This window comes from Pongo pygmaeus, chromosome 2 (genome assembly GCF_028885625.2).
Source record: "Pongo pygmaeus isolate AG05252 chromosome 2, NHGRI_mPonPyg2-v2.0_pri, whole genome shotgun sequence".
NCBI classification, from domain to species: Eukaryota; Metazoa; Chordata; class Mammalia; order Primates; family Hominidae; genus Pongo; species Pongo pygmaeus.
The window spans coordinates 165,827,810-165,841,908 of record NC_085930.1 but is presented as its reverse complement, the minus strand read 5'-3'; the positions used below and the strand labels follow the sequence as shown (position 1 = coordinate 165,841,908).

Genomic DNA, 14,099 nt, shown 5'->3' with positions numbered 1-14,099 from the left:
ATGAATAACACCAAGGAGGCTAAGCAAAATATTGAGGATTCCTCACTAAGGAATTAGTGTTTAACAACCTGGAAGTAGGTATGAAGACCAAAGGATTTAAGGGTAAATACAACTAAATGAGTAGAGGTAAAAGGACTTGGAGTGTTGGCAAACTCCTATATGTAGAAAATTCTAAAGAAGACACACACACACACACACACATACTAGAATTAATAAATTCATCAAGGTCACAGGATACGTGATACATATACAAAAATCAATTTTATTTCCGTGTATTAACAATGACCTATCCCCAAGATAAAATTAACAGTCCCAATTCATAACAACATAAAAAGAATAAAACACTTAGAAATAAATTGTAATAAAAGAAGTTCAAGAAAACAAAACATTTCTAAGAGGGCTAAAGATCTCCATGGAAAAACATATCACATTCATGAATTGAAAGATACAAAAATTTTAAGGTAGAAATTCTCCTCAAATTGATCTATAGATTCAATATTATACCTATCAAAATCCCAGCAGGTTACTTTGCAGAAATTCACAAGCTGATCCTAAAATTCATCATGGAGGGCCCAGAATAGCAAAAACAATTTTGAAAACAAAGAAGGAAGTTAGAGGAATTATATTTCTTGATTTTAAAATTTATTAAAAACTATAGTACTTAAGAAAGTGTGGCACTGACATAAGACATATAGATTAATGGAACAGAATAGAAAATCCAAAAATAATCCTTTATATTTATGGTGAATTTATTTTAGGCAAAGATGCCAAGGCAATTCAATAAGGAAAAATTGGCCTCTAACAAACAGCACTGGAACAATTGAATATCCACGTGAAACAGGATGAATTTAGATCCTTACCTCATATCATACACAAAAGTTAGCTGAAATAGATCATAGATCTAAAGAAGAGCTAAAACTATAAAACTCTTAGAAGAAAATACAGGAGAAAATCCTCCTGACAGGCTTAGACAGAGTTCTTACATACACCAGCAAAAGCACAATCTACAAAACAGATAAATTACATTTCATCAAAAATAACAACCTTTGCTTTTCAAAAGACATTATTAAGAAAATAAAAAGATAAGCCACAGGGAGAAAATATTTGCAAATCATATTTCAAAAAAAGGCCTTATACCCAGAATATAGAAAGAACTCTTACAATCACATAATAAGAAAATAAACCAATTAAAAATTGGCAAAATATTTGAGATGTTTCACTAGTAAGATACACAAATGATTAACAAACAAATGAAAAGACGCTCAACATTATTAGTAACTTGGGAAACACAAATCAAAGCTACAATGAGATACTATTTTACACCCACTAGAATGACTACAACAAAACAGGCAGACAATAGTAAGTGTTGACAAAAACATGGAGAAACTAGAATCCTCATTCATGGTGTGGGAACGTAAAATGTGCAGCCCCTTTGGAAAACAGGTTGGCAGTTAAAAAATTGAATATTGATTGGCAGGGTGCGGTAGCTCATGCCTGTAATCCCAGCACTTTGGGAGGCTGAGGTAGGCAGATCATGAGGTCAAGAGATTGAGACCATCCTGGCTAACACGGTGAAATCCCATCTCTACTAAAAATACAAAAAATTAGCCAGCCATGGCAGCAGGCATCTGTAGTCCCAGCTACTTGGGAGGCTGAGGCAGGAGAATGGCGTGAACCCGGAAGGCGGAGGTTGCAGTGAGCCAAGATCATGCCACTGCACTCCAGCCTGGGCGATAGAGCGGAACTCCATCTCAAAAAAAAAAAAATAATTAAATATACATTAATCATATGACCTAGTGATTCCACACTTAGGTATCTACTCCAAAGAATTGAAAACATATGTCCACACAAAGACTTGTATATGAATGTTTACAGCAGCATTATTCATAAGCACCAACAAGTGGAAACAATCCAAATATCCATCAACTGGTAAATGGATAAATAAAATGTGGTATATCCATACAGTGGAATACTGTTCCGCAATAAAAAGGAACAAAAGTATGGATAAGTGCCACAAAATGAATGAACCTCAAAAAGATAATTAGTAAAAGCCAGATGTAAAGACAACATATTGTATGATTCCATATATCTGAAATGTCCAGAAAAGTATAAATCTATAGAAAGAGAAATGTTAGTTGCCTGGTGAGCTGAAGGTGAGCACAGAGATTGACTGAAGATGGCATGAGGGTCTGGAGGGTCTTTTCTGGAATTAGTCAAGTGTTCTAATATTGGATGTGGTTGCCAATCTAACAGCTAATATTTGGTGGCACAACTCTGTAGGTTTATTAAAAATAATTAAATTGTCTCCTTAAGATAGGTGAATTTTGTAGTATGCAAATTATATCTCAATGAGGATGTTTTTAAAAAGATATGGGGTAATAAACTATGGGATCAAGGATAGAAAACAAAGTAAAGCCAAAATATGGTTGGGAAATTAAGAAAAAATATTAGCATCCTTAATTAAACTGAAGAAGTGAAGTGAAACTGAGAGAGAGCTGCAAGAGAAATTTTTGGAGTTGACATTGAAAATTTTAGAGATGACAAGGTCTAGCTTTACAAATAAGAAAAATTAAAGGCTAAGTACTCTTTATTTCAAATAATTTATAAAAGATTCACAATAGTAATCCTCTGAAAGTAAATACTGCTAGAATATGTCAAATATGGTCTGATTTGGAATATTGAACTTAAACACAACTTTGTGAGGTGAAATATATCTATATTTCATTCAGGTTTTTAATATCTATTTTATAGGCCTTCTACAATTAATTTGCATTTTCAAAAGACACTTTATTCTGAGTAGCAGATGTGCTGAGCCAACCAATGTGCCAACTAATATGCTTAGCCCTTGCAAGACACAGGCTGGAAATGATGTCAGGGAAAACACAGAACATGAAAGAATACTTTGCTGGAGGCTAGTGATTAAGCCCAGTTGTAATTAAACAAATGAGAGAAGAAATTAAAAACAGCAACGGACCCCAAAACATAGTTCACTGATCTACTGAAAGTTCCTTTTAGGCTCCATAAATAAAGATGACTATATATGAATAAAAAGCTCATGTTTCTTTCCCTTAACTCTTTTTTTTTTTTCATCCCACGTTTTGGCCAATGAATCCTTTACCTCTTCAAGACAGAAGATTATAAGCTCCTTTTCTTTATCAAGAGCAACTAAGTTTTATGGCCTAATATTTTAAAAATAATCAATAATCTAGCTTAAAATCAGCTTTTAGTAACGCAACAAAAGTCACTGAATTCTAGAAATTTGGTTTGATTTTATTTTTAACAGTATACCTTTTTCTATGGAATGCATTATATCTACCAGTGAGAGTATAAAAACAATAATTATTTCTATTCATCTATTATAAACTGTAATTTGTACTAAGTGTCTAGTTGACTAGTTACTTCCAAAATTGTTTTTAGTATGTACTATTTTTACATAAATCAGATCCCAGACTCCTAATTTGTGATCTTTTAGCTAAAAATGAGCAAAAATCACAGATCTATGGAAACATGTGAACAAAATAAGCTGTTAAAAGTATAACTCAAAATGATGACAAAATTAGAATACAGAATAAAAATAACACTTCCATTTGTATGTCTATGTTTCTTCAAAAATTTGAAATACTGAAGATAACATGCAAAAATGAAAATAATTAGGATCAAGTGTATCAGTCCCATAATATCCTGAAGCAGCAATAATTATTTGGTCTAGTCCCAGTCCAGCCTTTAAAGGTCAATCTTACCATCCATGAAGGCTTTGGTGGATAAATCAGATGAGCCTTCTGCGGCAGATATTGGCCAAAGCCATTACAGAAGCCAAAAATGAATACTGATAGTCCTGACTAAAATACAAAAGTTGGGGTCACCTGGATGGCATTATCCTGTTGGTTCAACATCAGATTTCTAGGAAAAGATCAAGGGGATTTCTGATGATAAAAATGGTCACTTGTTTTGTGAGTGGATTTCATTCATGGATTCATTCAAAAATTATGTATTGAGCATCAGTTATGTGCAAGGCATTTGTAAAAGGTAGATGTTCAACAGGATATTATCAGAAAATGAATTAAAAATTATTAGCCCACAGAAATTTATTCAGAATATTCCTGGTAATAATTCTTAGATAAAAAACAAAAACTTATCATTCAAAACACTCACCCAGCATACTTTTTTAGTCATCCAGAACCTGTGTCATTTGCCATGTTGAATTAACTTATTGCCTTCCCTTTTCTAAGCGCTAAAAGTTATTCAATTCAAAAAGGAATTATTCTTTCTCATAAACATTCTCAATGTATTCAATTCAAATTTTAGGAAAGAAAATGTACTTCCTAGTTTCTTTAGAATGCTGGATTTTATCTTTAGGTATTATAAACCCTCCAAAGATTATATAAAAGCAGAATTAACATGCTTTACGCTAGATATTTCTGAATTTAAGGAGTATGTTAATATTATTTAGGAAGTTTTCTTATTCTATTACTTTTCTTGTCACTGGACTATCACTCAGAGGATCAAATACACCAAGAAATATTGGTGAAGAGGGAAATTAGTTACCGTGCTTTCATTCTAAATGCCATCACAAAATAAGAACAGTAACAAAGCACTAATAGAACAAGGTAAATGCCTAATTTAAATTTAATCAGCAACACTATTCATTGAGATAATGGTTTAAAAAAGAAAAAAGAAAACGTAATGCTGTTTCACTTTTCTCAATCACACTAGATATAGAAACCATATTACTAAAATGTGTTTGGCTATTTACAAAGTTAGTATTAAGCATATATTTTCAATCTTTATAATTTTCAGTTCTTTAATCTTACCTGAAGATGTATGATTGTCTATATTTAATTTTTAGCCCATCTTGCAAATGACTCAGTTGTTTCTTTACTTTCTGAAATTCATTTTGTTGACTTTTTAACTGCATGCCTACATCGTAAATTCTAAAAATATAAAAAAAATCCTTAAGTATTCTCTCATATGTACAATTTTCAAGTTAACATTTAAATATACTTACTTTTAATAAAAAGGAGTAGAAGAAGAAACTATGTCTCTTATATATGCTTTATGAATCTACAGAAAAAATATGGAGAGACCAAATCTTGGGCACCAAATCCTGGGGAGGAGAGTGGAATTTATGGGCAGGGGGAAAAAGTAAAGAATATTGAAGAGAGGCAGAACTTTTTATCCATATTCTTTTGTATTGTTCAACTGTTTACAATGAACATAAATATTAATCACAACTAGAAATATTAATTTAATTTCATTTAAAGTAATACATGTTCAAATTTAAAATGTCAAATATTACTGCCTTAGTCCATTTTGTGTTGCTATAAAAGAATACTTGAGGCTGGGTAATTTATAAAGAAAGAAAGGTTTACTTTGCTCATGATTCTGGTGACTGGAAAATTCAAGATTGGATAGCTGCATCTGGCGAGGGCCTCATGTTGCTTCCACTTATGGCAGAGAGTGGAAGGGGGCATGTGCAAAGGGATCATATGATGAGAGAGGAAGCAAGAGAGAAAAAAATCAAGGAAGCCAAACTCTTTTTTTGTGTGTGGCTTTCGGTAAGAAGTCACTTGGAAGAACATGAGTTAACTTTTGGCATAATGAATGAATGAAAACTTCGGATCAAAATTGAAACTGTAAGTATATAAACATGAAAAGTAAAATTTACATGAGGAAAAAGATGCCTGACATTTTATCCGCATGGTAACACTAACTCACAACGTCCAAAGAATAACATGGTAACATTATAAACTTGATCTAACACATCATGGCAATGGGATGTTTAGCTTAATTAATTAAAAAGACAATAAGATTTGTTAGCATGCAGTTGCTATAAACAGTTATTAATCTATTTCTAATATAAATGTACAGAAATATTGGTTGCCAAGAAAACACATTTTTTATCACATATAATCAAACAATTGAAAATGAACTGAGGCATTACATTCAGCTGTGAATAACAGGAAATACTAGAAATTTCCTGATAAAAAGAAGGTGCTTCTTCTCACATGAAAGTCTTGGGTGAGACCAGTCACCGCACAATTCAGCAGAGGAATAAGCTCCCACCTAGTTGGTTTTTAATGGCAGCATAGTAGCTGTCCACCTGAATCAAGAACAGAGTCACCATCAGTAGGAACAACAATGCTCGTAATACAAAGTAGACCTTAAACCAATTCAATCTATAGATTAGGGGAGTTCAGCATCAGAGAATATTTCCAGCCATGACAATGTGAATTAGCTCTCCCGTAAACACTTCATAATTGCTGGGGGGAAAAGCAATGAAAGGATGTATCTTTAATGTGGAGCATCTGGGGACATCTCTGGAGAGCTACAACTCTGAGAAAAGGAAAGTCAAGTGATTTGGCGGGTACTCTCGATTTGCAAGCCAAAGAATAAGGACAATGGGCTGAAAGCCGGTGGCCATGCACCTCTCTCTCTGTATTTTAACAACCTGCTATCTTGGGAACTAATCCATTCTTGCCAGAGCAAAAACTCCATTCACTCACAAGGGAGGGGATTAATCTATTCATGAGGAATCTACCCCTATGACCCAAACACCTCCGATGAGGCCGTACCTCCCAACAATGCTGCCTTGAGGCTCAAATTTCATCGTGAGTTTTGGTGAAGACGAACCACATCCAAACTGTAACAATGACTAAAAGGGTTATAAAAAAAATAGTAACCATGTGCCTCTACCCCAATTCCCTCTGCCAAAGGCAACTACTTTTAATGTTTTTTTCCTGTTTCTCCTAATATTTACCTCCATATTATTAAGTAACATGTTTACACTGATATTTCCTAATATTTAATTTTATATATTATTTAGTGATACATACCAGTTAAGATCTAGTTATGCTACATATAACTGCCACCTGAATATGATGGCATAAATATATATATAATCCCACATAAAACAAATGCATTGGTAATCAGTTCAGTGCTAATATCATATAGGGCCTCATATCCTTCCAACTCTCTGGTCTACCATCTTTGGTATCTGTACTTTATTCTCATAGTCCATGATGGTGGTGAAAGCTTCAATCATTACATTCCCATTCCAGGCCAGGAACAGGAGAATAACAGCCTACTCCATCCGTTTTAAGTCAATTTCCTTAAAGTACCACTGAATACTTCTACTGAACTTAGATACATGGCCATACTTAGCTGCACATGAAGATGGAAGGTGTCGTCCTTTAAAGATTAGCCCCAAGATATATTCTTTTACTTAGAAGGCAAAATGGATGTTGGGGTAGGTAGCTAATAAGAATTGACCCTCCTATACATATCTACGTACTCTTCTCTTAATCCTCCCAATATAGTTAAATCAGCACTTTTTATTAAATTATATTTAGTATTTACATTGTTATTCACTTGTAAGCAACATATAATGCCATGATTATATTTCTTTCTTGTATAACTTTTTGTTGTCTCTGGAATTAAAAATTGTCTCCTTTTCTTCTTCCGTAGTTTTCTGGATACGATCATTTATTCTTCTTCCATCTTTGACGGAGAGGTAATTCTTCTCCCGACACCTTCAGACACAGCAGATAATCTTTCCAAATCATTTCTTTACCAGTAGGTAGCCTTCCTGGAGCTTTCCATTCCCCTGCTGCAGTCTGGTTTATGCTCTGGTTTGACTACACAGCTGTCATCATAAGACTTCCCTTCATCACTTCAGGAACTGTCCTCATCTCTCTTTCATGTCAATTCTCCTATACCCTGGTTCCAAAGTTTTATTCCTTCTTGGTTTACTCCTAGGAGCAAATCGTCCAGAAATGTCCTGTGCATTGGCAGTAAATTTGAGACTCTGGATGTCTGAACATGTTATTTTATCTCAGATGGAACAGTTTGGCTGAATACAAAATCATATATTTGAAAAATATTCAGCAGAAAATTAGGACACCATTCCATTGTTTCCTAATTTCCAGTGATGCTGCTGAGAAATCCAATGACATTCCCATTTCTATTTCTTTGTGTGATATATGGTGGGCCCCCCACCCTTCCCCCCTGCTTCAGAAGCTTTTTCTGAAAGAAAGTTTTTTACTTTTCACTTGGGATTCTTCAATTTGATCACAATGTATCATCATGTTAATCTTTTGTCATTCTCTGTTGGGCACTTGGTGAGTACCTGCTTTAGAAACTGATTTCTTTAGTTTTCAGAAATTTACCCTAGGGAGAATGATGCTTTCCTGTCAATTTTCTGTTTCTGTCTGAAACATCTTTCTATTATTTTAGATGTGGAATTTCCTGAACAGATCTCTTAGCTTTCTTATCCTTTCTCTACAATTTTACCACTTTTAACTTTCTGTTCTTTCATTATCTTCCATCCTATTAAAGTTTTAACTTCTGCTATCACATTCTAACTACCACAATTTCTTTCTTATTCTCCAAAAGGCCTTTTTTAATTGCCCCTTTTCTTGTCCCATGAACACAATTTGTATTTCTTTGAGGATATCAATTCTAGTGTGTTTTTGAAGTTTTCTTCAGTTTGCTGCATTGCTTCTGTTTCTCTTTGAGACACTTTGTTTTGCTTTTTGACTTTCATGTTTGAGGCTCTGCTCAGAAGGCTGATTATCCTTTGTTGTCTGTTCATAATCAAGAATGAAGTACTCTCACAACCAACATCATGCTGAATAGGCAAAGGCTGGAAGCATTCCTCTTGAAAACAAGAACAAGACAAGGATGCCCTCTCTCATTACTCTTATTCAACATATTATTGAAAGTTCTGACCAGTGTAATCAGGCAAGAGAAAGAAATGAAGCACATCCAAATAGGAAGAGAGGAAGTCAAACTATCCCTGTTTGCAGATGACATGATTCTATATCTGGAAAACTCCATAGTCTCAGCCCAAAAGCTCCTTCAGCTGATAAACAGCTTTAGCAAAGTTTCAGGATACAAAATCAACATACAAAAATCACTACTATTCCTATACACCAACGACAGCCAAGCCAAGAGCCAATCAGGAATGCAATCTCATTCATAATCACCACAAAACGAAGAGTACAGGAAAACAGTTAACCAGGGAGGTAAAAAATCTCTACAATGAGAATTATAAAAAACTGGTCAAAGAAAGCAGAGCTGACATGAACAAATGGAAAAACATCACATGCTCATGGATAGGAAGAATCAGTATCATTAAAATGTCCATACCACCCAAAGCAATTTAGAGATTCAATACTATTCCTGTCTAACAATGATATTCTTCACAGAACTAGAAAAAAACTATTTTAAAATACATACGGAACAAAAAAAGAGCCCAAATAGACAAAGCAATTCTAAGCAAAAGGAACAAAGCCAAAAGCATCACACTATCCAACTTCAAACTATACTACGGGGCTACAGTAAGCAAAACAGCATAGTACTGGCACAAAAAACAGACAGATAGATCAATGAAACAGAAGAGAGAGCTCGGAAATTAGAACACACACCTAAACCATCTGATCTTTGACAAACCTGACAAAAACAAGCAATGGGGAAAAGACTCCCTATTCAATAAATGGTGCTAGGGTAACTGGCTAGCCACATGCAGAAGACTGAAACTAAACCCCTTCCATACGCCGTATACAAAAATTAACTCAAGACGGATTAAAGACTTAAATGTAAAACCCAAAACTATAAAAAACCTGGAAGACAACCTAGGCAATACCATTCTGGACATAGGAATAGGTAAAGATTTCTTGACAATGATATCAAAAGCAATCACAACAAGAGCCAAAATTGACAAATTTGATCTAAGTAAACTTAAAAGCTTCTGCACACCAAAAGAAACTATCAACAGAGTAAACAGACAACCTACAGAATGGAAGACAAAATTTACAAACTACACATCTAAAAAAGGTCTGATATGCAGCATGTATAAGGAACTCAAATTTACAAGAAAAAAAAAAACAAACAACCCCGTTAAAAAGTGGGCAAAAGACATGAACAGACACTTCTCAAAAGAAGACATACATGTGGCCAATAAGCATATGAAAAAAACCTCAGTATCATTGATCATTAGAGAAACCAACCAAATCAAAACACCAATGAGATATCATCTCACACCAGTCAGAATGGCTATCATTAAAAAGTCAAAAAAAAAAATAACAGATGCTGGCAAGGTTATGTAGAAAAGGAAATGCTTATACACTCTTGGTAGGAGTGTAAATTAGTTCAACCATATTGTAAAGCAGTGTAGCAATTCCTCAAAGACCTAAAAACAGACCTACCATTCAACCCAGCAATCCCATTACTGAGTATAAACCCAAACAAATATAAATTATTCTACCATAAAGACATTTGCATGTGTATGTTCACTGCAGCACTACTTACAATATCAAAGACACAAAATCAACCTAAATGCCCATTAATGACAGATTGGATACAGCCATAAAAAAAAGAATGAGATCATGTCCTTTGCAGGAACATGGATGGGCTTGGAGGCCATTATCCTTAGCAAGCTAACACAGCAATAGAAAAGCAAATACCACATGTTCTCACTTATAAGTGGGAGCTAAATGATGAGGATGGATAGACACAAAGAGGGGAACAATAGACACTGGGGCCTACTTGAGAGTGGAGGGTGGAAGGGGGAAAGATAAGAAAAAATATCTGTTGGATACTAGGCCTAGTACTTAGGTGACGAAGTAATCTGTACAACAAACCCCCATACACAAGTTTACCTATATAACAAACCTGTACATGTACCCCAAACCTAAAATAAAAGTGTAATTTAAAAAAATGAGGCACTAGCAGCACAACTGGACTGGTTTCTACAACAAGCTAATTAAGACAAAGGGAAAAAAGGAAGAGAGGCAGGCCTTTATAGATAAAAGAGAAGCAAGAAATTTAATAACTAAATATGACATATGGACCTTGTATGAAACTCAATTAAAACAAATTGACAATGGCTTTGCAGCACTGTTCACAATAGCAAAGACTTGGAACCAACCCAAATGCCCATCAGTGATAGACTGGATAAAGAAAATGTGGCACATATACACCATGGAATACTATGCAGCCACAAAAAAGGATGAGTTCATGTCCTTTGCAGGGACATGGATGAAGCTGGAAACTATCATTCTCAGCAAACTAACACAGGAACAGAAAACCAAACACCTCATGTTCTCACTCATAAGTGGGAGACAAATAACGAGAATATATGGAAACGGGGAGGGGAACATCACACACCAGGGCCTGTTGGGGGTGGGGGAACTAGAGGAGGGATAGCATTAGGAGAAATACCTAATGTAGATGATGGGTTGATGGGTGCAGCAAACCACCATGGCATGTGTATACTTATGTAACAAACCTGCACGTTCTGCACATGTATCCCAGAACTTAAAATATTTTTTTAAATGACAGTAAAAATTTTTTTTAAAGAATTGAGAAAATTTAATTATGGACTGGGAATTAGAGAATACCAAGGAACTGTTGCTAATTTTGGAATGATAATATTGTGATCATGTTTTTAAAAAGTCGCATCGCAGTGAAGTAAATAAAGATAAAATAGCACATAGACTAGGAGACTAGGATTTGCCTTAAAATACTTCAGTAAAGAAAAGAAATTATAAAATAAACCTAATAAAATCTTGATAATTTTAAAATCCGTGTAAATGAGTATTTATTTTATCATTTTCTCCTAAAAAATTAAAAACAAAGGACTGAAATGCTGCCTATAAGCTTCTGTGTGTGTGCAGAAATTGTTAAATGACAAGATTTATTCTGGGATGATCAGGTGAGCAAATAGTTATTTTGATAAAATCTCTGGATATTTCCTCTTTACCAGACATTCTCCCAATCTCTTGACGAAGTTCTGGGAATTAAGGGAAAGCATTTGTGCCATTTCAGGGGATATGATGCCATTATTCCAAAAGTCAACTTTTACTTAATTTCTTTATTTTCATTTCACCACCTCCCTTTTACCACTCTCTATCCTTAGCTACAGCTAGTACCACTGAGATCAGAGATACAACATCCAGAATTCTGTCAGGGAAAGTTAATTATATGTTTTGAGCAGGTCAGGTGGGAAAGAAGATCTAGAAGGCTAAATACACCTTTAAAAAATTAAAAATTAGTAGCATTTCTACACAGTAATAATATTCTAGTGGAAAGCCAAATTAAGAACACAATCCCATTTACAATAGCCACAGAAAAAGGAAATACCTAGGAATACATCTAATCAAGGAGGTGAAAGATCTCTGCAAGAACTACAACACACTGCTGAAAGAAATCAGACATGACACAAATAAATGAAAAAATATTCCATGCTCATGGATTGAAAAAAGTCAATATTGTTAAAATAGCCATACTGCAAAAAGAAACTTATAGATTCAGTGCTATCCCTATCAAACTATCAATGTCATTTTTCACAGAAATAGAAAAAAAACTATTCTATTTTATTTTCCAAGATGGCAAACTGGAAGCAGTGTTAGAATGCCTCTTCCACTTGCAAAGTCAAAATAGTGAGTAGAGAGTCACACTGTGAACTTTTTTCCAAGAAGCAATGCAGGACCTTAACAGGAAAATGGAAGGAAATCACAGGCCCTTTGAAAGAAGCAGTAGGCTGCAGCCTACACTATGAGCCAGGTGAAAAACTCTAAGTCCTCAGAGTGTGAGGTAGGGGAGTCTGCCTCCAGGATATAAACTCATACCAGGGAACCTGTGTACCCTTAACCCTACACAGCACTGGAACTGATATAGTGAGTGGTGGGACATATAAAAGTAAGAGTAGCACAATGAAGAGCCTTGTGCACATTCCCAGTCTCTAGTATGGACCAAGGGAAGCCATGCCTGATTCTATATAAAAAGGGAACCTTGTGAAAGTCTGCCAATTAATTCAAACAGTGGTGGCAGGTTGAAAGAAGCTACCAACTGAAATTCACAATACAATCCTCAAGTGGGGATGAACTCCCTTGGCCAGAACGCAGGAGTGGGAAGTGTGCAGTAGCCACAGGCACAGGAGCTGGGTGCCTGGACTTTGACAGCAGATAGGGAGGGACTGGGACAGTTTTGAGTTCTGAGCATAGGCTGCCTGGAATTTAACTAGCTACTGTAAGTGAATACTGCAAGTGAGAAACCTGCCTTGCCCAGTGCATGGGAGCTGGGTGAGACATACTGCCACCTGCTACTCCCCACTCCTTATGCGAACTCTACTGTGCAGCAGAGGCAGCTACACTCCTTCCTGGAATATTATCCCAGTGGCTAGAAAACCACTGGAGACTCAGAAGGAGGAAGCTGGGAGAGGGGCACAGGATAAAACACTACATATTGGGTACAATGTATACTACTCAGGTGATAGGTATACTAAAATCTCAGACTTCATTATTATACAATTTATTTATGTAACCCAAAGCCACTTGTATCCCAAAAGCTATTGAAATAAAAAAAATTTTTGAAAGAAATTACAATGATTATACTCTAGGCTCCTGAGAAAATACTGAGTATAAATTGGTACATTTCAGAAAAGCAATTTAACAAAATATATCAATGTATCAAAAAATGAAAAAGAAAAAAATCCTAAAATTTACATGGAATAAAAAAAGGCCCTAATAGCCCAAGCAATACTAGCAAAAAGAACAAAGCCAAAGGCGTCACATTATCTGACTTCAAACTATACCATAAGGCTACAGTAACTAAAACAGCATAGTATTGGTATGAAAACAGACACATAGACCAATGGAACAGAATAGAGAACCCAGAAATAAAGCCTCACACCTACAATCATCTGATCTTTGACAAAGTCGACAAAAACAAGCAATTGGGAAAGAACTCCCTACTTAACAAATAGTGCTGAGATAACTGGCTAGCCATATGCAGAAGAAAGAAACTGGACCCCTACCTCTCACCATATACAAAAATTAACTCAAGATGGATTAAAGATTTAAATGTAAGACCTCAAACTATAAAAATCCTAGAAAAAAACCCTAGGAAATAGCCTTCTCAACATCAGTTTTTCCAAAGAATTTACAGCTAACTCTTCAAAGTAACTGAAAGAAAAACAAATATTGACAAATGGGACCTAACTAAACTAAAGAGCTTCTGCACAGCAAAAGAAACTATCAACAGAGTAAACAGACAGCATAGAGAATGGGAGAAAACGTTCGCAAACTATGCATCCAACA

At 35.1% G+C, this 14,099-nt stretch overlaps 1 protein-coding gene across 4 annotated transcripts in view; it reads right to left on the bottom strand.

The window, feature by feature from the left end:
• The window catches only part of LEKR1 (leucine, glutamate and lysine rich 1), a 214,577-nt gene that overhangs the window by 119,192 nt on the left and 81,286 nt on the right, over positions 1–14,099 (bottom strand). For all 4 annotated transcript variants that reach the window (XM_054483977.2, XM_054483979.2, XM_054483980.2 and 1 more), the window contains one exon: positions 4,812–4,931. In XM_054483977.2, coding sequence (XP_054339952.1) covers positions 4,812–4,931 — 120 coding nt within the window. The remainder of the gene's footprint in view (positions 1–4,811; positions 4,932–14,099) is intronic.